This window comes from Phalangium opilio, unplaced genomic scaffold (genome assembly GCF_054372755.1).
Source record: "Phalangium opilio isolate 3A_F unplaced genomic scaffold, DU_Popi_V2 ptg000059l_1, whole genome shotgun sequence".
Taxonomy (NCBI): Eukaryota; Metazoa; Arthropoda; class Arachnida; order Opiliones; family Phalangiidae; genus Phalangium; species Phalangium opilio.
The window spans coordinates 3,279,180-3,304,903 of NW_028324176.1; the positions used below are offsets into that span (position 1 = coordinate 3,279,180).

The 25,724-nt window shown below is 37.1% G+C and overlaps 3 protein-coding genes across 3 annotated transcripts; all 3 read left to right on the plus strand.

The window, feature by feature from the left end:
• Window positions 1-2,220: 2,220 nt before the first annotated feature.
• LOC149667345 (serine/threonine-protein kinase haspin-like) lies at window positions 2,221-3,523 on the plus strand. The gene is made up of 4 exons (XM_089841448.1): window positions 2,221-2,331; window positions 2,434-2,587; window positions 2,642-2,937; window positions 3,008-3,523. Exons 1-4 carry the CDS (start codon window positions 2,221-2,223, stop codon window positions 3,521-3,523), a joined length of 1,077 nt encoding a protein of 358 aa, XP_089697574.1.
• A 6,427-nt stretch (window positions 3,524-9,950) lies between these two features.
• On the plus strand, window positions 9,951-12,395 carry LOC149667346 (uncharacterized). The gene has a single exon (XM_089841449.1). It carries the CDS (start codon window positions 9,951-9,953, stop codon window positions 12,393-12,395), a length of 2,445 nt encoding a protein of 814 aa, XP_089697575.1.
• A 97-nt stretch (window positions 12,396-12,492) lies between these two features.
• LOC149667347 (uncharacterized) lies at window positions 12,493-13,254 on the plus strand. The gene has a single exon (XM_089841450.1). The coding sequence runs from the start codon at window positions 12,493-12,495 to the stop codon at window positions 13,252-13,254; it is 762 nt and encodes a 253-aa protein (XP_089697576.1).
• The last annotated feature ends 12,470 nt before the right edge of the window (window positions 13,255-25,724 follow it).

The following is a 25,724-nucleotide window of genomic DNA, read 5'->3' on the forward strand; positions in this document are numbered from 1 at the left end:
TTCTGGGAATATTGAAATGAAACAGAGCTTTATAGCTACAAAACAACATAAAGAATCGTAATGCCGAAACATACCTAACAAATTTTCATTTAATATTCTACAATAAGAAAATGTTATGGTTTTGTAAGAGATAATTTTATCCTACTCGCTTTATATTAACTTTGATATGCGTGTAGTGTTTCGGCTCAGATGCAATCTTCATTACTCGTTCTATATAAACTTTCACTTGTGTTGTTCCGAAGAAAGAAAATGATCTTAAATATTTAAATAAATATAAATGATATTAATTTTTTTAATCGTCAGTACTTTACCTTAATTCTAGTTAAGTGGTTTTAAGAACCGTTATTCTTAAAATGATTTTAATCATATCTATTATTGACGTTTGACTTCTAGCGTAAACTGTTTTCACAATTTGTGGAGAGTAAGGGTAAATAAGGCGATTGATTCAAAATTGGTAGGAATAACCGCTATTGCGTGAACCTTTGGTCTAAGCCCTGAAATTGGGAGGCTAGTCGTTTCTCGTAACTTAACCCGATCGCGCGTACATCTTAATCCCAACGCTGATAATGGAGTAGAAGCCAACGTTTCAGATTGGCGTGTATGTGGTATACACAGAAGACTATATGATGGTGTTGTCAGAAGTCAATAAGTACAGATAAGCGTGTATGTGGTATATACCATTAGAAATACAAGTGCGGCGATAGCGTAATGAAGTAGAATTTTTACCTCTCCGAGTGACGATGACGTCACGGAGAGGTTTTGTACTGGACGTGTCTGTGTGTCTGTCTGTCACCGCGTTCGCAGTTGGCAAATCTAACCAAACGTGTTCGTAATTTCCGAACAGCTTTCTCAGTATACAGAAATTTGAAAAATGTTTCTTCGTTGCTATATCCATCTTATTTAACGTCAATTATTAACTATCCGTTACACCTTCATCTGCTGTCAAACAACCAATTGTTTCACCCAATGCCAACCGGTATTTAATGGTTTCTAACAACAACACCATGCACTAGTCTTTGGTGTATATCACATACGCCACACGTGAGACATGAGAAACGTCTAGCCTCCTAATGGCAGAGCTTCCACCAAAGGTTCACGCAATTGCGCATTTCTTATCTCTTAGTGTGAATCAATCACGTTATATACCCAAAATTTACAAAAGTTCTGATATAGGTGTTTCCTAGAAGTATAACTTTATAGATAGCTATGTTTACAATTATTTTATGAATTAAGTTTCTTAAACCGACCTAACTATAATTATCGAAAAATACTGACAATTAAAATAATTCATAACACTTATATTTATTTAATTATTTAAGACTCCTGTTTAAGATAAACTTCTTTCTTTGGAATGACAAAATTGAGAGTATATATAGAACGAGTAATGAAGATTGCATCTGAATCGAGACACAACACGCATATCAAAGTTAATATAAAGCGAGTAGGATGATAAGATCTCTTACAAAACGATTACATTTTCTTTTTGCAGAATATTAAATGGAAATGTTTTAAATATTTTTCGGCATTACGATTATTTTAGTAGTTGTGTAGCTATAAAGCTTTGTTTTATCTCAGACACACAGATACGTCCAGTGTTATTTCTCTCCGTGACGTCATCGTCACTCTAAGAGATAAAAACCTGTGTCAAGGGGAAATTCAAGTGATTTTTTACGAATTACTCTAATTCCAAGACATTCCAGCATATTTAACTCTTCGAGAATTATTTTCCAATGATTGAAAAATCAAAATGAGTATGAATTCCTTCAAATATTTGGTATAAGGTAGTCCAAAGCAATTTTTTAAATCTTCGGGATTTCTTTAGGATGCTTCACTATGCAGGTAGAATTAATAGGTGATTTCCCTCAAAAACCTTTCACTTAAAAAACACCATATCAGCTAAAAATGTGTAAAGTAAAGCCCAAAGGTGTTTATTCGCACCATTCGAACAGATTTATATTAATAACACTATTTCCGTTTAAAAAAATATTAACTAAGGGTCAATTAACACTTAAAGGTGTGTCTACGTGCCTGTGAATCACCATTTCCTTAAAAAATACCTTAAAAGAGTCAACTAGCACCTTTTTTCGGAGGAAACACCATCTTAGTTAAAAAACACTCAAAAAAGAGTTTATAAACACCTCAAGGTATTTCCGAACACCCATGAAACACCTTTTTTTCTAACAGTGTACCTCGACTGCTCAAAGCACTTCTTGCGTACAAATGGATGACGAAAAATCCATCGAATCTGCAAATAGTCACGTCAACTCCAAGAAAATCATCTCACCCATTGTTTCTCTGGAAAGATTAAATGAGAATACTATTTTAAAAGCCGTATCAACCCAAAGAAAACGTCTTGGAACGTCGTTGTAAGAGAATGATGTGGCAGTCGACCGTACTATCAAAGATTTGAAAAAAGGTGGTGAACAATCCTAGGCGGAGATGAATGAGCAGCCCTCTTCCTCCGAAATAAACTATCAAGATGCTTGGGACACGTTCTTCGAGACAACAACCGAAGAAAAAGTTTTAAAAATCTGTCTACAAGAGGATGTGGTGTTAATGGACACCATGTTTGACGAAAAGAAATACCGCTAAAAAATTGGAGAAGGATCCTTTGCGGACTTTTACAAAATAAAATGTAAAGTTGAAGTCGTAGTTTTGAAAATAGTCCCTGGTGAAGTCGTAGTTTTGAAAATAGTCCCAGCTGATGGAACTTTCGATTCTGGAACGAAGCGACTGACACTGCACGAAGCGCTTTCGGAAATAGTCATTTCGAAAGAAATGAATTCTTTAAGAAGTAACGGTGAAAATAAGGCGTCCATTTATTTCGAAGTGAAAGAAATATCGTATGGCGAGGGAATTCTTCCCTTTAAACTTTTGCAAGAATGGGCTATTTTTGCCAACGAAAAACCCGATGCTGTTAATGACGACTCAAGTCAAGTTGACGATAAACAGCGTTACATCGTGTTCCGATACGCCTATAGGGGCACTGATTTTGAACATTTTTCAGTTTTCAAAGGCGACACAAATAATTTCCGTTGTTAAACAATTATCCATTGGATTAGTCGTCGCGGAACAATCGTGCGAATTTGAACATCGTGATTTACACGAAGGAAATATCTTGGTTTCAAAAACACGAAGAATATTCGCGGATTATATTTTGAACGGAAAAGTTATAAAAGTTTTAACGTACGGATGCGATGTAAAAGTCATTGACTTCACGTTGTCGAGACTGCAGAAAGACGGAATTCCCGTCTATAAAGGTTTTGACGATCAATTATTTGCCGGAACGGGAGATGAACAATATGATGTTTATCGCGACATGAGGGATAAGACAAAGGAACAATGGGACCAATTCAAGCCCATAACAAATATTTTGTGGTTGGAATTTCTAATGAAAAGGCATCGTTATCACCATGAAGATCTTTTCAAACAAGACAATGTTTCAAGCAATAGGATGAATAAATATTTAGAGGGCATTGACAATTACAACTACACCAAAGAATTCATTTTTAAAGTTTTTTAAGACACTTCAGAATAAGACTTCACTCGTTTCTAAAAAGAACTTTTTTCCAAAAAAATACAAAACTGTTAGACAAGACCCACAATTCAGTTGGTCATGTATGTTTTTTTTTAATTTACTGTATGTTCATTTTATTTTATATCTGTGTACATTTTATTCCTCTACTTTCGAGTGCCTTATTAAGATAAAATAAAGATTATATTAATCTTTTAAGATTTAAAAAATTAAAAAAAACATTGACATCAACTCCAGCACAACGTACATAGGGCCCCAAGAAGATGGGGTGACAAAAAAGGCACCCAGGCTGTTGGGAGCCATAAAACACAAGGGTTTAAACTTTTATGATAGTTACCGCGTTATCCGATTTCTCTGGAAAGCGGTGGCCGTTCCGAGTCTGACCTATGCCAATGAAGCCCTAGTTTTTGGTAAAGCGACGATGGATAAGCTTGAACAGTCACAATTCGTTGCGGGAAGAGCTGCAGTGGGAGGGAACTTCCTAACTCCCAACTCAGCGGTCACGGGTGATCTCGCCTGGTCCTCCTTTTCCGCTCGGGAAGCGAAGAGCAAACTTCGCTATTTAGGGGGTCTTCGTTTTCTAGGACAGGAACGAATAATTAAGAAAACGCTTGACTATGTACGATACTCTGGGCTGAGAATGTCCTGGATGAACCGTCTGTCGAATCTAGATGGTAAATATGGCAATCGACGTTCTCGGGCAAATCTATTGACCCTCAAAGAGTGGTACGCGGCTGTTGATGAATCAGTTCTGGAGGCGAGTGAAGACCTTTGGCATCAAGAGGTTCGGAAATCTGCGAGCCAAGAAGTTTATGCACTTCCCCCAGCCACTGAAGTTTTTACTTTTGCACGCCATCAATAGATGGCGTTCAAAAGTTATATTTTTATAAACGGAAGACTTAAAGCCCGTCGAGCACGCTCGGGTGTCAATAGAAATATACGGGCCCACGAGAGGGAAACGATGAAAAATTCCCCAGTGGAATACCGGCTTTTTTGCGCTGAAGTTTTGGTGTGACCAAGTCTCTGATACGCATGCGCGAGCTTTTATAAAAAAATATATTTTGAAATTGGATTTTACAACTGGGCGCGTGGTATGGTGGTTAGAGCCGTTGCCTTTTGCGCGGTAGTACCATGGGTCGCAGTTCGAATCCATACGAGGAAATGTTTTTTTTTTAAGTTTTATTTTAATTAAGGATGTTTTGAGACGAAATTCATCTTAAAATAACGAGTAAAAAGTTTAAAAGTTTTAACAAAAGTAAATTTATTATTATTACAGGCCTAAGCGCGCTATCTCAGGGAAGGCAGTCAAGGTGTATTTGGGCACCACGCAGAGATGTCGCTTTTCAAAACCTCAAATCTCAAAAATCCCCACGAATTTTTAAAACCAGCAAAACTTTGAGAATGAGGAATTAGCTTAGATGATTGAAAATTACGAATTATTAGAATCTTATTGAATTGTTTGCACTTCTAAATAGAAATAAAATAAGATCGTATTTTAAAAATAAAAATAAAATAGCGTCGCATATTAAAAATAAAAATAAAATAGCGTCGCATATTAAAAATATAAATAAATTAGCATCTTAATTTAAAAATAGTACTATAATAGTGTCACATTTCAAAAATATAAATAAAATAGTGTCACATTTTAAAAATTTAATTAAAATAGTGCCACATTTTAACAATATAAATAAAATTGTGCAGCAACATTTTAAAAATATGAATAAAATAGTGCCACATTTTAACATATATTGCCACATTTTAAAAATGTAAATAAAATATTGCCACATTTTAAAAATGTAAATAAAATATTGCCACATTTTAAAAATAGGAATAAAATTGTTCACATTTTAAAAATAGGAATAAAATTGTTCACATTTTAAAAATAGAAATATTATTGTTTTAATGTGGCACTATATTATTACTAGTTTTAAAATGTTTTAAAATAATCTGAATCAGTTTTGTTTGACTTAAGTAATAAAAATTACTGTTCTGTTTTAACATTCTGGTTTTTAAGGTGAGATAAAAAAAATTAGGCATGTATTAATAATGTTGGCGAGGCTTGAATACTGGGCGCGTGGTATATCGGTGAGAGGTATTGAGTTTTGCACTGCAGAACCATGGGTCGCAAGTTCGATTCCACACGAGAAAATAATTTTTTTACGTTTTATTTTAATTAAAGATGTTTCGGGACGAAATTCATCTTAAGATAATAAGGAAAAATTTGAAAATTATAACTTAAGTAAATTTATTGAATGATTGCGCTGTTAAAGAATTCGCAACGAGGGGCTACTCACTCACTTCTATTCTTGCGTTACATTATTAGAATAATAATAGAAGTAAAAAAATTTACGTTAGAATTACGGGTAATCGCTTTAGCATAGTTACGGCTATTCACGTAAATTTTCTATACGCCTTTTAAGTTCGGTACGATGTGGCTACTATTATGAGTCCATCCCTGGGCCATTTTTTGATAGTAATAATAGTAATTCGACAGTTGCCGTGCAAAAGTATTCTGTGCCCAGCCGGGCACATCTTGTTACTCAAATGAAAAAGGGAGCTCTCTTTTCTTCCAGGCTCGTGTGGGGGCCCTTCCTACAGCTTTTCGTCTGTCGCAGATATTCTTTGAAGACCCTATTTGTCTCTTATATTGAGGACGTGCCTCATGTATTACAAGTGTGTCCCCAAGTTGAACCCTTTCGTTGCTCATGGCATAAAGAGCTTCCTCTGAGCGAGTTACTCGGGTTTACCCCAAATCCATCGCACGTCCCTTCAACAAAGTACCATCTAGGCCCAATGGAGTCGCATTCGTTTTACGAGTTGCAACGACAGACCAACCTCTTAAAATCATCGAACTTCTACAGTAAATTTAAATTCCATACCCCCTTCGTCTCTCCCTGCGCTATTTATTCATGTTCGTGCTGGACTATTCTCATTGTAAATAACATAATGTATCTAGTACTAAACATTTTCACTTCTAATTTTACCTTTTTTTTAAAACATTGTGATGTAATATTTAAACTTCATGTTGTAGTATTAAGCTTGCGAGGCATTTTAAATGGTTCCTCCCTGATCTAAAAGGGATCTTTGTAAAGAGAACGAATAAAGCATTCATTCATTCATTATGTTCCATAGCTTGTTTTTATATTTGCTTTATTCTAGAGACTAAGTATACTCTCAGATTCTCTCCACAACAGATATTATTTTTCTTCTATGATATTTTATTCAACCCTGTTCAACCAGGGATGGATTTAATTTTAGAAGCAGGAATGGAGAACGGAGTAATCTGAGCGCACGTCATAGTCTCGGACCCTCTTCCACCTGACGGGGGCTGGTATGAAAGAAGAGGCGGGTCATAGCGACAGAGGTAAAATGTAATTACGTAGTTTTCGCCGTCCCCATCAGCAACGTTATCAAAACGTAGCTTAAGTGAGCCAATAAGAAAATTTAAACTTTTCGTTACGTGTTGGAGGGAGGGCTCTATACTGGGCAATAAGTCGGATTGAAGCAAATACTAACCGTTCTCCATTCCTACTTCTAAAATTAAATCTATCCCTGATTTAACGTTAGGAACTACCATTTAAACGCGATGGAATGATGCCAACAACAAGAGAATAAGTGGACAAAATTAATATATTTCAGATCCATAAGTCTAGCGTAAGAGCTGTATGCCAGCCGCGACAGTTAATTCAAGGAACATATCATGCATTTGGTAATATATATTACCAGTGATAGCGTCGAGGGTGCAGTAACTAAGGAGAGCCAAGATTTCCACTTCTTGGCCCTGCGTTTTAAATAACTTGTTCGATAGAGTCAGGGCGAATTCGTGGAAAATGGGCAAATACAAGTTTAACAATTTCAGGTGCAAGGTTTTTGCTATCTTCTTCCTGCGATCTCGCCAAAATCGTTTCTCACTGCAAAGTTCTATTTAATTTGAACACATGTAAACTTTATCATCAATAATATTTTTAACTTTGTAGATTACAGTTTTATACCTGGTAAATAGCGCATTTCGATACCAAGGTTTTCCTAAGTGGTAAAAGAATGGCTTCTCTACAATTTCCTTGCTAGACATAAGGCTCTGCAAAATTAACAATACCCGTAAAAGCCGGTTTTCACGGGGCGAAATCGGGCGAAAACCTGCCGCCACTGAAAAAACTTCGGCGCGCCGAAACGAAAAGTCTCTTTTCGCCGGAGTAGAGTGAAGCTCTAGTTTTTTGGCCACCGAATATTGTCGCAGCCAATAATAGGGCCGTATGATCTTACGTCACTCGGACGTCGTTTCTCGATCTTTTGGGGTTTTTTTTTGGTAAAATAAAATGGCGGCCGCGATGAAGTTGAGAGTTTTAAAAAAGGATGTGAACAATGAAGATTTTATCGAAGAAGTTCGAAAACATCCATTTCTTTACGATGGAAGTAGTAAAGACTACAAGGATAATGTCAAGAAAGACAATTGTTGGAGATCTATAGGGGAACAATTTGGGCTATCTAGTAAGTAGTTTTCATTGAGTGAATAGAAATCATATTTCCAACCGCTTCTGGTTTGTCTTTTTAAATTTGTGTTGCTAATTAGCTTTGTATAAAAATAGGAGATGATGCAGCTTCAAAATGGTAGGGTTTGAGAGACAGGTATATGAAAGAGAGAAGGGCTTTCCATTTGAAATTCAAGAGTGGTAGCGGCTCGAAAGATGTTGTTAAACCTAAATGGAGGCTCTATGGGATTTTGGATGGGTTCTTGGAAACCTCTGTCGCCCACAGAGAGTAAGATTGAAATTTTACATAATTAAAGTGAGATCAAAATTATAATACTATAATTTTAGAACTGCGAGTAGTTTTGAAGAGCAAGCAATAATAATTGACGAAAGCGAAATTGTCATCCAAGAAAACCAAGATTGTTCTTCGTAGGTTTTTATCTATTTAGTATGTAATCCAGAACTTCAAATAAGAAAATATTTTCATATATGAAGGAAATCTTTTGAATAACGACCCACAATGTTCAACTTCAAGGTCATCGACCACCGACACTGAATTTAATTGTGGCAAGAGCGTGAGGTCATCTGAAGATTTAGGAGATTCGACGGAAACAGAAGGACCAAAAAACAAGAAATTACAAGATAATGGAATTAATAAGGAAGTAATAAATATATTGCAAAAAGCAACGTCAAACTCGGAACAACTTATGCCCCAAAACAAATCTCCGGAACACACAGAAAGTTACTATTATTTCCGAAGTGTGGAGAAACGCTTTGAAAAATTAAGCGAAACAGATAAAGCAGATGTGCGTTTTAAGTTTGAACAAATTTTATTTGAAAAGTTTAACCAAAAAGAATAAAAATTAAACTTTTGTCAGTTAATTTTTTCTTTACTTGCAAAACTCGAAAAAAGATAAGGAATTTCAATTACGTATTTATGTTTCCTCTTTTTATGTAAGCGTCTTGCCATTCAACCGCACCTTCATTGCAAAGATAGTTGGCAAGGGTATTTCTAAGTTCTGCGGGTTGTGCTCCATGCCTATTTGCACCCCTGACACCCCCCACTCTAATTGCATTTCCACCAGCTACAATATTTCTCCATCCTCTTCCTACGATGTTACCATTTGCATCTTCGGTATCTGCAAAATTGGGTGGCTTGTATCTTCTTTTATGGGATAAGCTATTGGTCTCGTGGGTCATTAAAAAAATATGCAACACTATGCACGCCTTTACAATCTGGTCAATGTTTTCACAATTTCCTTTTAATGGCTTCCGGAATATTCGCCAACGAGCTGCCATTATATCAAAAGTATTCTCAATAATACGTCGCGCACGGCTGTCGTAAATTGAATAATAATAATCAATATTACTTCAAAGTTTAAATTCATGTTTCTTTTTATGGTTGTTTTTTGTTAATATACTTCTGTAAATTTTCGCTCTTAAGAATTATAACTCGCGCCTGTACTTTTCGTAGAATGGAAAGTTTTCGGGGTTTTCTCTCTGACGCATCGACAGTAAGGAGCAGAGCTACGAATTTTCTTGCTTGTAACCCACAAAGGGGTACGACCTCCCAGGTTTTTTGAAGAGAAAGTTGGCGCCAGGGGAGAGAACCGAGAAGGCTTTCCAAGCGTAGTTATAATAGAAAAAAAGTAGTCTTAAGTTGAACATTGAAGCGAGAGGAGCGATATTTTTTACCTTCAATAAAATTTTGTTTTTCATGTTTTAAATCTTCGTTAATTTAAACCTAAATTAAACCCGCGATCAACCCTTTAGATTTTTCAGTTAGTGAACAACCAGAGTCACGTCATGGTACCGAAACAACGGGATTAATAGGATTTTAGGTTAGACTAATTAGGAAATTATTGCGAGAGAACGTTAAAATCTTCAAAGACACGAATTAATTAAGTCTTCGAAGCGTGTTTTATCGACTCAAAATAAACGAGAACATGGATGATTCAGCAAGACTCGCCAGAAAGAGAGGATCTATAAGAAGTTCCATAACCAAGTTATGTAATGCCTTGGACAAAGCAACAGGTAGCGCGTTAGCAAATCCACTTACTAACGTGGAACTAACATCCTACAACCTGAAGTTGGTCGAGAAATTAAAGCAATTAAAGGCCATAGATGAGGAGATCCAAAACGAAATAACTGATGAAACGGCGTATGATCAAGACACGGAAGAATGTGAAAAAATAGAAGACAAAGTTTTAGACTATCAAGCGATTTGTGCAGAAGCGATAGCCGAGAACAATAGAAACGCTTCTAGCTCTTCTTCGAGAATCGATTCACAGAACACTATCGTGACGCCAACAATCAGCAACACTAACCAGACTGGGAGCGGCAATAGTGCGATTCCACAGAACAATCCGACAGTTCATTATCAAGCACAGCAGCCCAGAATTGCTGCAACAGTGAAATTGCCCAGAATAAATATTGAAAAATACTATGGTGAAATAAACAAGTGGCAAGAATTCTGGACTCAATATGAAGTAACGATTCACAAGAAAGACTTGGACCCTGAAGACAAGTTAGTCTATTTAAAAAGTTATCTTGGAGGGACAGCATTAGCGAGTGTGTCAAGCCTAAATATGACGTACGGCGACGCAATAGAAAAATTGACTGATCGGTTCGGGAGAGTTGATTTACTCGTACAAGCTCACAGACAAAAATTACGGTCATTAGATCCGGTTCATAAGTCGTCCGATGTAAAGGGTTTAAGAAAATTGCTCGATACACTCACAATAACGGTTAGTAGCCTACAAGCTTTGAACGTTGAGGACAACCCAAGCTACGGGACTTTCGTTATACCTATGATTACGGATTTACTTCCTGAAGATATTATTCTGAGTTTCACCAGAGAAAATAGAAGAATGAGAATCAACAGCATGGAAAGGTTGATAGAATTTCTTAGGGAAGAGGTCGAAAGTCGCGAACAATGCGCGAAATTGAAGAGAGTACCGATTAGTCAAGAAAAAGAGCATAAGAAACCGAGAGAATACTCAAATCACCGATCAAAACAAGATTCATCGACCTTCTCAGTCACGGCAGTAGCGAACCCCTCTAAGGAAGAAGAAAAATCCTTCATTTTCTGCAAGGAAGCTCATAAATTTGAGACGTGTAAAAAGCCGCTCACGGCTAACGAAAGAAAAGAATTTATGAGGGATTTCGGGTATTGTTTTGTTTGTCTTGGAAAAGGACACATTGCAAGGTTCTGCCACAGAAAGGGGGTAAAATGCAAATTCTGCGATAGACGTCATAGCCACGTGGTATGCGAGAAACAGTATCCACCAGGCGGAAGCGCAGAGCCGAGAACAGAAGAAACGGGAAATGAAAATACCAACGTTTCCTTAGCGATCGCAGATACAGGCGAAATTGATGAAAAACCCGTAATTTACCTGCAAACGGCTTGGGTAAAAGTATCTTACAATGGACGAGAGAAAACCATGAGAGTTTTGATAGACCCTGCAAGTCAGAGAACGTACATCATGGCAAAAATATCCAAGGAGTTAAATCTACCTGTTTTGGGTACGGAGAGTTTGGATATAAACTCGTTCCCAGGAATCGTAACCAAGGTCACGAGATCAAGAGTGAAGTTCACCATTGGAAGTACTTACGATTCAAACACGGTCATCTTAGAAGCAATAGAAACTCCAAAGATTGGAGGGAAAATACCCACCATGCCACGAGAAGAGATCGAGAGCTTAACACAAGGAAAGGAGTGGAAGATAGCAGACACGCCACCTAACGAGGAATCTTCAGGCGACGAAGAAATATCTCTGCTCTTAGGAGCTGATTTTATCTGGAAAATCACCACAGGCGAGGTAGAGAAATTGTCCCCAAAACTCAAGGCCATTGAGGCGATGTTTGGATGGACCTTCCTCGGCCCTTACGTGCGAAAGACAGAAAACAAGAGGGATACAAGCGTATATAGCGTGAACGTGTTCTCCACGATAGCGACCCCTTGCGATCCACACGAAACTGAAGAAGAACTAATTTCCCAGAACCTTAGAGCCTTGTGGAACCTCGAATCCCTAGGAATAATTGACAAGTCAGATGACGAAATCAACCTCGAAAAGGTCATCGACGATGAATTCGATCGAACCATAGAATTCGATGGAGAACGTTATGTAGTAAGACTTCCATTTAAAGATAGCGTAAAGCTAACCAGCGACAATGAAATGGTAGCAGAAAGAAGATTCTACGGTCAAATGAAGAAATTTCGTAAGAAACCTCAACTTTTCAAAGACTACGCGGACGTCATTGAGTCTCACTTGAACAATGGAATAGCAGAAGTAGTAAGTAGACTGCCTACACGCCGGACACCCACTGAACGTCAACTTTTTGGGCATACTGGTCCAGTTGAGAAAGAATGCCATAGCTTTCACCGCTGACATAGAGAAGGCGTTCTTACAAGTCAAGTTGGCAGAAGAGGATAGAGACGTCACGCGATTCCTTTGGATCTAGGGAAGAGAAATAGACCCAAACAAAATGAAAGTCGTAGTCTTGAGAATGACTAGAGTCCTGTTTGGTCTCAACGCAAGTCCATTCTTACTCGGAGCAACCATTCGCCACCACATAGAAGGATATAAAGACACGTTTCCAGGTGCTTACCGACTATTGAAAGAGTTCCTTTACGTAGATGACGTAGTCGGAGGAGGCAAGGATAACGGATTAGCTCTACGTCTAGCAAACGACGCGAAAGAGGTCCTAAGTAAGGCTGGCATGAACCTAAGAAAATTCCAGTCTAACTCGGAATGGTTGAACCAAGAATTGGAATCTGAAATTGACGGTATTGAAAGGTTGGAAGACGTATCCTTCAAAGTATTGGGCATAGCTTGGAAGCCGAAGAGAGATATTTTTTACTTCGAAGTAGACAGCCTTATGGAATTTTTGAGAAAACAAAAGAACACAAAAAGATTTATTCTTCAAGCTTCATCAAGAATCTTTGATCCAGTAGGATTTTTGTCACCCTTTTTCATAACAGTAAAATGTTTGTTCCAAGAGCTTTGGGTGAGAGGCACAAACTGGGATCGAAGGATAGACGAAGATCTGGTCGAACAATGGGAAAGTTGGTGTATGGACCTTCCCAGACTCATGGAAATAGAAGTACCAAGGTACTATGGTCACGGTCAAACGTGTCAACTCCACTGTTTTACGGATGCGAGTCAAAAAGCATATGGAACAGTGATATACCTGAGATCTGAAAACGAAGGACGAGTAAAGGTCGTTCTTTTGACCTCCAAGTCATAAGTTGCGCCTCTCAAGGCACTCACAATACCCAAATTAGAACTAATGGCAGCGATCCTCGGAACTAGATTGACAAAAGCAATGGAGAAGAATTTCGTGGATGAGAAACCATCAAAACACTATTGGAGCGATTCCACTGTCACTCTTTCATGGATAAAGAGTAGCGCAAAAATATGGAAACCTTTCGTAAACAATCGATTTAGCGAAATTCATGAAAATACGGATCCAATTTTATGGAATCACGTGCCCGGAAAGTTAAATCCCGCCGATTTACTGACCAGGGGAATAAGCGCGTCCAAATTAAAGGAAAATAACACGTGGTGGAATGGACCCGAGTTTCTATGGCAATCAGAGTCTGAATGGCCCAGTAAGAAAGAAGAGAGCTCTAAGTTAACCCCTGAGGTTGAAGCTGAACGAAGAGCAAAGTATGAAGACTGCGCGGTTTACCTCGTCGCGATTTCAAACCCCAAGATCGAACCTCTTTTAGAAATTGAGAAATATTCCAAGTACTCTAGAGTAGTAAGGATCGTGGCCTGGATGAAAAGATTTACATTCAATGCGAGAAACAAGGGCCAAAAGAGACGTGGGGAGTTGAACACGCAAGAAATTCTCGAATCTGAAAATTATTGGATAAAAACCACCCAGAGGGAAGCTTTTCCTTACGACATCGACGCCATGAAGGAGAAGAAAGAGTTCAAGAAAGATTCACTCATCGCTGAATTAAAGCCATTCTTAGACCAGGAGGGTATTTGCCGCATGGGAGGACGATTGGGATTTTCGGACCTCAACTTTGATGAAAAACACCCAATTATACTTCCCAGCCAAGGCCACTTCACACGGCTATTAATAAACAAGCATCACGAGGACGTTCTCCACATGGGAGTCAACGCTACGCTATCGGGTCTCCGTACACGTTTTTGGATTCCAAGAGGTCGGCAAGTTGTCAAAAACGTGCTCTTTACATGTTTAAAATGCGCGCGCGTGAAAGCTAAGGCTTTCGAATGTGAAACCGCGCCTGTACCGCCGATTCGCGTAAACGAAGGCGCGCCCTTTGAAAATACGGGGGTAGATTTTTGCGGACCGTTTTTGGTTAAAAATTACGTCGCGGAAAAGAAAGCATTCGTCGAATCAAAAAGCTATATCGCCTTAAACAAACTATGGAAAACAGTAGTCACTCCAGAACTTATCCAGTATTTCGGAGAGAAGAAGATAGACTGGAGATACGTAGTAGATCGCGCTCCTTGGTGGGGTGGGATGTGGGAGAGAATGGTTGGAGTACTGAAGGGTTGTTTGAAGAAAGTTGTAGGTCGTGCCTTATTAACGTACGAGGAATTAGAAACCGTCGTCATAGAAGCAGAATCGGTTTTAAACTCGCGACCTATTAGCTACATTTATAGCGATCAAAGCGAACCTTCAGCGCTCACACCATCCCATTTTCTTATTGGGAAAAGATTAGATACGCTACCCCCCAGAAAGTTCAAATTAGGAGAGTTGCAAATCGGCTACGGATATTTAGAAAAAAGGTGGAAATACCGCCAAGAGTTGCTAAATAGGTTCTGGATCAGATGGAGAAAAGATTATCTCCTTGAATTAAGGTCTGCCCAGAAATCAGGGAAACTTGTAGCTAACTCTAGAGAACCCAAAGTGGGAGATGTTGTCATTCTGAAAGATGAGCGAATTCAACGTCATCTTTGGAAATTGTGTAGAATAACTAATTTACATGTAGGAAGGGATGGAATTGTTAGATCTGCCACGTTAAAAACTCATTTCGGCTCAGAGATTAAAAGACCACTACAATTACTATACCCCATAGAAATTTCTAAGTGAAAATAAAGAAAAAATAAGATTAGTAATCCTCTTTTTTAGGGGGAGGATGTCGTAAACTGAATAATAATAATCAATATTACTTCAAAGTTTAAATTCATGTTTCTTTTTATGGTTGTTTTTTGTTAATATACTTCTGTAAATTTTCGCTCTTAAGAATTATAACTCGCGCCTGTACTTTTCGTAGAATGGAAAGTTTTCGGGGTTTTCTCTCTGACGCATCGACTGTTAATGCCAAGTAGCATATTTCTATTTTGGTATCAGTTAGTTTTTCATATAATGGTGATGTAAGCAGAGTGGCGCAGTGGAAGCGTGCTGGGCTCAGAGGTTCGTGGATTGAAACCACGCACCGGTAAATTAATGCAAAATAGAACTTGCTATTTTGATATAAACTAGTTTGTTCATACGATGGTGATGTAAGCAGAGTGGCGCAGTGGAAGTGTGCTGGGCGCATAGCACAGAGGTCCGTGGATCGAAAAGACGCTCTGCTATGTTAATGCAAAGTAGCATTTGCTAGATTCCTTTCAGTTAGTTTTTCATATAATGGTGATGTAAGCAGAGTGGCGCAGTGGAAGCGTGCTGGGCTCAGAGGTTCGTGGATTGAAACCACGCACCGGTAAATTAATGCAAAATAGAACTTGCTATTTTGATATAAACTAGTTTGTTCATACGATGGTGATGTAAGCAGAGTGGCGCAGTGGAAGTGTGCTGGGCGCATAGCACAGAGGTCCGTGGATCGAAAAGACGCTCTGCTATGTTAATGCAAAGTAGCATTTGCTAGATTCCTTTCAGTTAGTTTTTCATATAATGGTGATGTAAGCAGAGTGGCGCAGTGGAAGCGTGCTGGGACCAAAACCCAGAGGTCCGTGGATCGAAACCACTCTTTGCTATGTTAATGCAAAGTAGCATTTGCTATTTTGATATAAGTTAGTTTGTTCATACTATGATCATGTAAGCAGAGTGGCGCAGTGGAAGCGTGCTGGATCCATAACCCAGAGGTCCGTGGATCGAAAAGGCTCTCTGCTATGTTCATGCAAAGTAGCATTTGCTATTTTGGTATCAGTTAGTTTTTCATATAGTGGTGATGTAAGCAGAGTGGCGCAGTGGAAGCGTGCTGAGCTCATAACCCAGAGGTCCGTGGATCGAAACCACGCTCTGCTAAATTAATGCAAAATAGCATTTGCTATTTTGATATTAGTTAGTTTGTTCATACCATGATCATGTAAGCAGAGAGGCGCAGTGGAAGCGTGCCGGGCCCATAACCCAGAGGTCCGTGGATCGAAACCACGCTCTGCTAAATTAATGCAAAGTAGCATTTGCTATTTTGATATATGTTAGTTTGTTCATACTATGATCATGTAAGCAGAGAGGCGCAGTGGAAGCGTGCCGGGCCCATAACCCAGAGGTCCGTGGATCGAAACCACTCTTTGCTATGTTAATGCAAAGTAGCATTTGCTATTTTGGTATCAGTTAGTTTTTCATATAATGGTGATGTAAGCAGAGTGGCGCAGTGGAAGCGTGCTGGATCCATAACCCAGTGGTCCGTGGATCGAAACCACGCTCTGCTAAATTTATGTAAAATAGCACTTGCTATTTTGATATAAGTTAGTTTGTTCATACAATGAAAATATAAGCAGAGTGGCGCAGTGGAAGCGTGCTGGGCACATAACCCAGAGGTCCGTGGATCGAAAAGACGCTCTGCTGTGTTAATGCAAAGTAGCATTGGCTATTTTGGTATCAGTTAGTTTTTCATATAATGGTGATGTAAGCAGAGTGGCGCAGTGGAAGCGTGCTGGGGCCATAACCCAGAGGTCCGTGGATTGAAACCACGCTCTGCTAAATTAATGCACAATAGCACTTGCTATTTTGATATGTTAGTTTGTTCATACCATGATCATGTAAGCAGAGTGGCGCAGTGGAAGCGTGGTGGGCCCATAACCCAGAGGTCCGTGTATCGAAAAGACGCTCTGCTATGTTAATGCAAAGTTTCCAAAATTATGCGCACAGCTTTCTTGCAGGTAGGAGTAAAACATCGGTTAACTTCAATTTATTCCCCGCAAAGAAATCCAGTGGAACGTATGAATCAGACGTTAGAGACCACGCTTGCGTCTTATGTAAAAGATTCCAATAGGGACTGGGACCTTGGGCTCCCTCAGTAAGCTTTTGCTATTAGAACCGCCGTACAAGAATCGACGGGCTATACCCCTGCGTTTCTTAATTTTGGGAGAGAGTTAAGGCTTCCGCACTACCCAATACCAGATGATTTCAACGTCAATGGTAGTCTTACCGAAGCCGCACAGAAGGTGCATGCTCTGCGTTTAGGAGACCTGGTAAAGAGGTCTCACGCCACTGCTTTGGCCAAAATTACCAAAGCGCAGGCAAGACAAAAAATTTTCGATTATTTTAAATTGACTACCTTTGTAACAATATTTTTCAAAATAGTCCACGACGAGACGCGAGTTTTCAAGTGAGACTTTCTTATCGAACGAGGTGTACCGACTGTAGGGACTTAATTTGCATTCCATCAGTTGGTAATTAAAGTGAGCAGAACGACAGTGGAACAGCTGATACTTAAGACACGCCGCCATACACACTTCCTTAGTGTTGCCTTCCACTAAGACCCGGTCGTATTCGTGGCCTACTAATTCCTTCCCTCTGATTCGTTCAAAAGCCCAATCCCTTTCACAAGTTGAACCATCTGAAAATAAACAAAAAGATTAAAGGCCGAAAACGAGCAACACATTGTACAGTTACATTAATAGTTACTAACCTGGTAGACATATCTTTTAGGAGTAATTGAAAGATTCCATATCTCGAAATACAGCGTCGGGTCCGCTTTTAAGGTTATCAGCGTTGTATTGACAAGTACCTTTCTTGTAGTCAATATTTACCGATCGACACATCGCTTCAGCGCGACACATACTTAGGAGGCAATTCTCAAACGCATTCGTAAAGTTTATTGAGATTTCGAACATTGAAAATTACGAAACCTTGAACTCGAAAACGATTGATCGTTTTCGTAAGTGTCAATTCTCTAAGCTATGTCATTCGTTTTCGAGATGAACTATTTGAAACAGTCTGTCTAAAAAGACCAAGCGAACTTTGACATAATTCGAAAGGAAAATGTAAATATATAATAGTGAATGCCAAACCAGGGTGTTGCACGAATTCATACATTTAATTTCGTATATCGAAATGCTACATTTCTATTGTCGCCTCTATGAAAGAAAGGTTGCACTGCAATTTCCCTCTTCGTACTTTAGACTTTCGTGGGTGAGGGTTAAGTTAAGTGTGACCTTCTTCGTTTAACTGGTAATGAATGGAAATGAATATAACAAGCCATTGGTACTGAAACGTATTTCTTTTTATGTAATCTTTACCTATTTATCTTTGGTTATATTTATACCGATATCATATTTTTCCAGTGCTACAGATAGCTACCTACTAACAAAAACCACACAGGATAAACGATGTTGCTTTGTCTTAAGTATACGGCATTCGTTTATTAACTAGTCTGAACAAAATAAATTTCAATTATCATATTTTTTTTAACATCAGTCTTCTAAGCAACTTACCGATTTAAGTTTTTTTTGATGCAAACTTGAAAATTTGTCAAGCCAGCAACAATTAAACTATGTCCGTCAAGGTACTTACACGAAATCCCTTCAAAATAATTAATTTCATGATAAAATATTTTCGGAAAATGTAATTGTTCTTGAAAAAGCGTAGATATGTAATTTTTTCAATTAATTTAGAGGGAATAGATCGATTAACAGTAAAATTAGTTGATTGAATTTAATATTGATTAAGGATTAAATGGATAAAAATGACAAGAAAAATTGCAATATCTGTAACTTTAACCAATTGATAAACCTCACACATATCATTTGTTTTTTCGGCCTTGGTCCAAACCAAAACGTTTTTTATAATATCTGTTACTTCAGTCTTAATGTAATTAAATTTTGAATAATTATGTTTGCTTTACCGTCATACATTTGGGGTTGATCTATTTCTAATTGCTTAAAGAAGTACTTAAGTATCGTTAATTACATTTAACTTATATCCAATAACATTGCTTTCGATAAGCATATAATGTTGCACTTTATTTATGACAGAAGCTTAAAATATGGAAGAAAAATATTTGTTTTGTACACTGTATACATATACAGTGGTGTCGAGATCAGACCAACAGCTTCCTTTATGTACAACCCCCAATACTCTCAACGGGTGATGTCTTACTAAATTATACAGGGTGTAAATAAATGTTTAGAATTCATGTTTTATTGTATGCAAGTGACAACGAGTGACAAGGTACAAAAAGAATACTGGAGAATGCAACAAAATATTTTAAAGCAATATCCTACGATTAGTCTTAGAACCTGGGCCTCAAATTGCAACCTCTTAACTGTTTGGTAAACACCTCAACGTAAATACTCGACGTTTCTACCATTGTGGTTTAGGCACTCTTCCAGACGACTGTCCATGTCTTGCAATACATTTGCAAGCAGTAAACTCATGACGCATGGTAAGACTAATGGTATTGCCGTCCTACGAAGTCCTCGTCCGTTAAGGCTTGATGTAGGGGGTTATGATAATGCTGGAAAGTGATGCCCTTGTAAACTGGCACAAACAGTAGAATGGCTTAGTGCAACTTCATGTTCCACCGCTCTACTATTAGCATGAATTGGCTTCAAAACGTGCTACTATGTCAAAATATCTATCCTCATTACAGACTATACAATCTCTTCTACGTTCACGATCTTGCACTACCGAATTCACGAAGGTGCTCGCCAATGTCGGCAAAGGTGCTTCGCACCGGATGTTGTCGGTGTGGAAACCGTGCGGCATAAAGCACTGCCTTTAGTTTAACGTTAATGCGACCTTCACCCAAAATAAACATCCTGTCCAATTTGTCCTGGTTGGAATAGGTTGGCATTTCGCTAGGAAACGAGACTAACTACTGTAATTCTACTACTTAGCTCCTACACTGAAGACCCTGTATATCAAAAGGGACCGGAAGTACCTCAAAGTTGAGTTTTCAATGATTGCCAGATTGAGTAGGTCATGGGATTTAAAGTGATGAAGGTCGCTTTAACGTTCAACAAGTGACACCGCGGTATGTTTTTGGTCCAAACAATTAACATCCTGGTTTTTCGGCTCAGCGTTGCGGTATTGCCGGTTCCATTAGAAATACAAGGTCTGTAGTGTTACAATTGTAACAATACTGCTGTTAAAAAGACACACATACTGTACCCCCTCCCCCCAAAAAACTTTTAAACTTCGCGCCTTTTCAATAGCTCTCTTTTCAATGTGGGAAAAATTATTTTAAATGACAATTTTTTAAGTGTAAGAAGTAAACAGGAAAATGGAGGCTGAGTGAAAGATAAGTGTAGTTTTAATTATAATTTGTTAGTTTAATTATAAGGTATCCATGAATTTACCAAAAACATTCGTGTTTTGGGTTAATTTCACATTAATTATACTTGATTAAGTTTAGTTTAACGGTTTATCTAGTGTGGATTTAGTTTATAATACAAGTTTCAATGAAATATTAACTTTAATTGCAATTACTCTTAAATATGTATGCGCTTTTGATGTACTTTAATGATGAATTAAATTAATTCGAAAGTGAAATAGGAAACATCTGTGGCTTTGCGAAATAATTTATTGGAATTTTATTACCCTAATTGGAACGTTTTGTGCAGTTTAACATTTTTGCCACAGTCATTATTTTACCCTAAACTTTTGAATTTCGCGCCAATTAATGTACTTTAAACATAGTTGAAATTAACTGAAGTGTGAAATAGAAAACATTGGGATTTACCAACGGCTTGGGTAGTTTTAATCTTAAATAAACAGTTTATTTAAAAGTTATTTGAGCTTTTAATCCAAAAAAAATAATATTTTTGGTTTAATTTCACGTTAATTATATTTAATTGATTTAAAATTAACGTAGGATTGTGTTTCGGCAGTGTACATTTGGGTTATACATGACATTCAATATATACTTAACCTTAATTGCAATTTTTAGTGGGTTTTGAATCTTATTTTACCTTAAACTTTCGAATTTCGCGCCTATTAATGTACTTTAAATATTTAAATTAACTAATTATGAGATAGAAAACATGGGGCTATACTAACAGCTTGTGCAGTTTTAATCTTAATTAACTATTTTATTTCAAAGTTACTCGAGTTCTCATCCAAATATGTATATTTCATGTTTAAATTCACGTTAATAATTAATTTGAAATTAATGAATTATTGAGGTTTGGCAGTGTTGATTTAGCTTATAAAATGAGTTTCAAATCACCTTAATTGTAAAGTGTAGAAGAGTTTTTCATTCTTGCCAACACAATGTGTTTAATTTTTATCATACCACGTGCTAAATTTGCGGTAACATAAAGATCATCTATAACATATGTCAATGAATGATGTGATTCTATAGTTTAACAGCTTTGGCTTCAATAACAATAATTAAATTAAAGACCTAAACAATTCATAGCAATTTAGACGAATAAACAAACGGCAATGTGAACTGTGGAAATGATGAGCAACGTAACCCTCCGTTGCTGATGTGGTTACCTTGGAAAAATCTGCGCTGATGTAAACATGGAAATTATTTGACTAGTTAAATTACATAACGACACTGTCCTCCTGGATTAATCAGCACCACTGTTACTTATATTTATGAATTAACAAAATCCACTGTTGGTAACAAATAGTTAAACTGCGCTAAGGTAAACACCACGACTCTTTTAACTGCCGTAAGGAAAACATTTTAAACTTTTTGTCATCTTACCAGTAGTATTTTGAAGTTTTCGATCTTTTCACAGGGTGAAAATCACTATCTTTATTTCAACACGTTAATAATTTGAATAGGTATGCCATTTTTACATCAAATTGGAAGCGAACACGGTAAATACAGCATAAAAAACCTAGGGTTAATCCGGTTAGGCTCTGTTTCTAGCATAAAATTGAGCAGACTATACACAGGATTCCAAAACAAATGAGAGCTGAAATCAGCCTTTTTAATAATCTTTAAAGAGGAAAGACACTATATGAGACTATAATTACACAGAGTAACTAAAATAGGGTAATGGCAGCCCTCTGCCTTCGACTGTATTAAGCTCTATGGGGAAATAACATGCGGTGCTATTAGCCTTTACAACTTAAGCCTTGGCCGTAAAGAACGTCGAAAAACTTACTTCAAAAGATATAAAAACCCCTATTAACTGTAATTATTTACCTGAATTACTTTTCTAGACGAAAATTCGACCTGATAACGACCTATTTCTTATTAAGGGTGCTACAGTTAATTAGAAAATACATATAAAGGTGCTCAAGCTCGGACGAAATACCAAAGTAATTTGTTAGAGTCTACTGCTAAGAAATTAGGAAAATCAGCAAGAAAGCCAACATTTACAATTAGTCAACGAAACTTGTTAGCACCCACAAACCTAGGCCCTTCTAGTTGTCAACGAGAACGAAATGAAGAAAATAGGTTTAAGCGTCCTATAAGGTTAGGCTGACTTCTGACCCAAAAGTAATTTTTTGACGTACTATCTTTATTAGTTAAATTACAAAAATTAGAATTAATTAATTAAAAATCGGAACAGGTAAGTTTCCCATTTAATAAATGCTTGTTAATTAAGAAGTATTCCGAAAACTAACTTCGCTATACTTTTTCCGTATGGCCTGTCACAATTGCCTTAAAAAAATTTTAATACTTTTTCTATGGGACGCTAACCCTAAAAGGTGTGACTTTTTCTTTAACATTACGGAAGGGTGTCATGTCATATCTACAAGGGCCTACCGGCCCTGTAGAATATTAAAGAAGTGCTACTGATAATTTGGGCGCCATCTTCGAAAATGACTGCTGGAAATGCTAAATATATTTCAAATATATAAATCTTTTTGAAATTCCTTTTTTTAATAGATTATTTTCATTAACGTAATAAACAACAAAAAATGGATATCTCGAAGTCGAAATTATCGACGCCATCTTTAAAAATGACCACATGAAAATCATTGCCCTAAATTCTGAAAAAAAGGAAAGTTATTCTAAGCTGTTATTCTCAACATGTTAATTAGAAAATATGATTTAATATGGGGTTTATACATTCTACTGTTGTTTAAGATTAGAATTTAGACAGATTTCTAGTATTTAATACATATTCATCGTCATCCTGAAGGTTTTTCATAATAATTGCATGTCAGAACCCTTGATTAGGCGCTACACATAGCATCTTACAAATTTGTTAGGCTTTTTTAAAGACCATATTGCATCTAGGGAACCCACAGCTGCTGCCGAAGAGAGATTTTTTTCCGCTTTTTTTAGGGTGATAATTGACACGTCACACTTCAACTATGTAGATATTACACGTATAATGGAACCGTTATCACATATACTGTCAAGTCCTCATTTGATCTCGCTAAGCATAATCCAACAACCGACACCGCAAAACTACATTTTTTCCGAGCGTATCTTCAAGTCCAAAATAGCTTGGAAACGATTTAATCCCGTTCAAACCATTCTCCTTCCGGCACCAGATGATTTTGTAACACTCATTATTTGTACCTGCAGTCTGCAGAACATCTTGTATAAAGAACTGTGAATGTAGACGATCTGGATTAACTTGCTGGGCAATGTGTGGTCATTGTCAAGGTATTAGCCGTAATAAAAAATCTTCAGGACAACGAGAAATATGAACGAAATGTTAAAAATGTGTCTTAAATCTAATCCTTAACGACACTAGAATGTATATACCCCATATAAAACAATTTTCCCTAACCAAAATCCGAGTAATATGGCTTTCCTTTTTTCAGATTTTAGGATAGTAATATTTCAGCGACCATTTTTGATGATGGGTCGATAATTTTGACTCGAAAATAGTTATTTTTATGGCGTTTAATAAGTTCATGAAAATCATCTACTCATTAAAGAAATATCGAAAGCAGTTATATATCGGTAATATATTTGGCATTTCATGCAGTCATTTTCCAAGATGACGCCCAAACTATCAGTAGTACGTCTTCAATATTCAAGTATGCTGTTTAGACGGTCTTCAACATAATAATTACCAATTTTCATAATTTTTCAACCATATACTGTATCTAAATGGCATTGATAACAGCCATTTTGCCAACATGGCGGCCAAAGTCTCTGATTAATGGCTTAAATAGTTTATTAAGAGGTTCACACAGCTCTGATTATAATACCTATCAATTTTCATAATTTTCCCACAACATGGTGAAATATACTGTACCTATCATTCACGGCGGCTATTTTCCAATATGGCGACCAAGCTATTGAACACAGAGCTGTAAAATTTTGCCATGCTGTTCATCTGGTTCCAATCATAATATGTACTAATTTTCATAGTTTTTGAGGAAGAACGTGGAATAAATTGTAGCTGTAATTCGCGTCGGCCATTTTCAAAGATGGCCTCGAAATCTCGCGCTCTACAGCAGGGGACTTTTAGTATATTTTTTGTTGGGTCAAAAATAACACATGTACCAATTTTCATCTTTATGTTCTAATGTTCTAGGTCAAGCCCGTTTTTGGCCTATCTGTCCCCAGGCCTATATTTCTAAGGAGTGGATCGCTCCAAAAATTATAAAAATTTCATTATTATTAAAAGTAGGTGTTAATTATTTTTAATGGTTAGGTTTGGTTTGGTTTTTACTCCTTTTTTTATTCCTTCTTCCTTTAAATTGCATGCTTTTTCCAAAAAAAATTCTGGGTTTTCTACTCAATTGTGAAATATTTTTACACCATAATTTTCCTCACTTTACAAGATTTTATTTGGTATAAATTTTATAATTTTTGGAGAGGTGGGACCACTCCTTGGAAACTGCCAGTAATTTTTTATTTCTTTATTAAGCGGGAATAATAGAAAGTTTACGCCACCATTAAAAATGAAACTCTCATATTAATCCCTTTGCATACTCCCTTTTCAGTAGAAATTACATAATTTATGAATTACAAACAAGTATTTTTCTTAACCGTAGGATATAGTCAAGGTGGTCCATCACGCACCTTCAAAGATTTTAGAAGATCAGAACCGTGTGAAGCTGAAAGAGGAGAAAGATGGAGGGGTCAAAATTGGCGTCCCAAATATAATGTTTTTTAAAGACTATCAAATTCTACACAGTAGGAAACTTACTGCCCTTAGGAGTAGCAAAGCAATCCTTTAGGGATGCCAACCTTGCTGGGTAGAAATTTTACTACTAATATATCAATTTGTGACGCTATTCAATAAAAATAATTTATTTTTTAATTTAGATGACACACGTGAGACTACAATAATAGAAACAAAAGGCCTGAGTAAATATTTTAAATTTATTCGCAAATTTTTCAATGTTTCGATAGTTTTGCCTTTTATGTTTAACCTAGTTTATTTTATGTGACATCTTGGCCTCATGGAAAAATTTACAAAACTCTGTTTTTGTTTGTTGTTATTAGAAGCCGAGTTTTACGGATTTACCATGGTCGGAGACCTTCAACTACTTGCACCGCTTGTTGAATTTTGGGATGAACCTCTTTTAATTGGTAATTATTTGCAAACATTTTTGGGGGGGGGGTACTTACTGACATTTCTTTACTACTTAACCATAGAAAATAGATGCAACAACTACTACAAAGTCAG

Excerpts from the sequence above, each read along its gene's own strand:
- LOC149667345 (XM_089841448.1), top strand. The coding sequence starts at position 2,221 with ATGGATGACGAAAAATCCATCGAATCTGCAAATAGTCACGTCAACTCC. Across the intron at positions 2,588-2,641 it reads GTTTGACGAAAAGAAATACC|TTGAAGTCGTAGTTTTGAAA; the intron begins GCTAAAAAATTG and ends TAAAATGTAAAG. Across the intron at positions 2,938-3,007 it reads TTAATGACGACTCAAGTCAA|TTTTCAAAGGCGACACAAAT; the intron begins GTTGACGATAAA and ends AACATTTTTCAG.
- LOC149667346 (XM_089841449.1), top strand. The coding sequence starts at position 9,951 with ATGGATGATTCAGCAAGACTCGCCAGAAAGAGAGGATCTATAAGAAGT.
- LOC149667347 (XM_089841450.1), top strand. The coding sequence starts at position 12,493 with ATGAAAGTCGTAGTCTTGAGAATGACTAGAGTCCTGTTTGGTCTCAAC.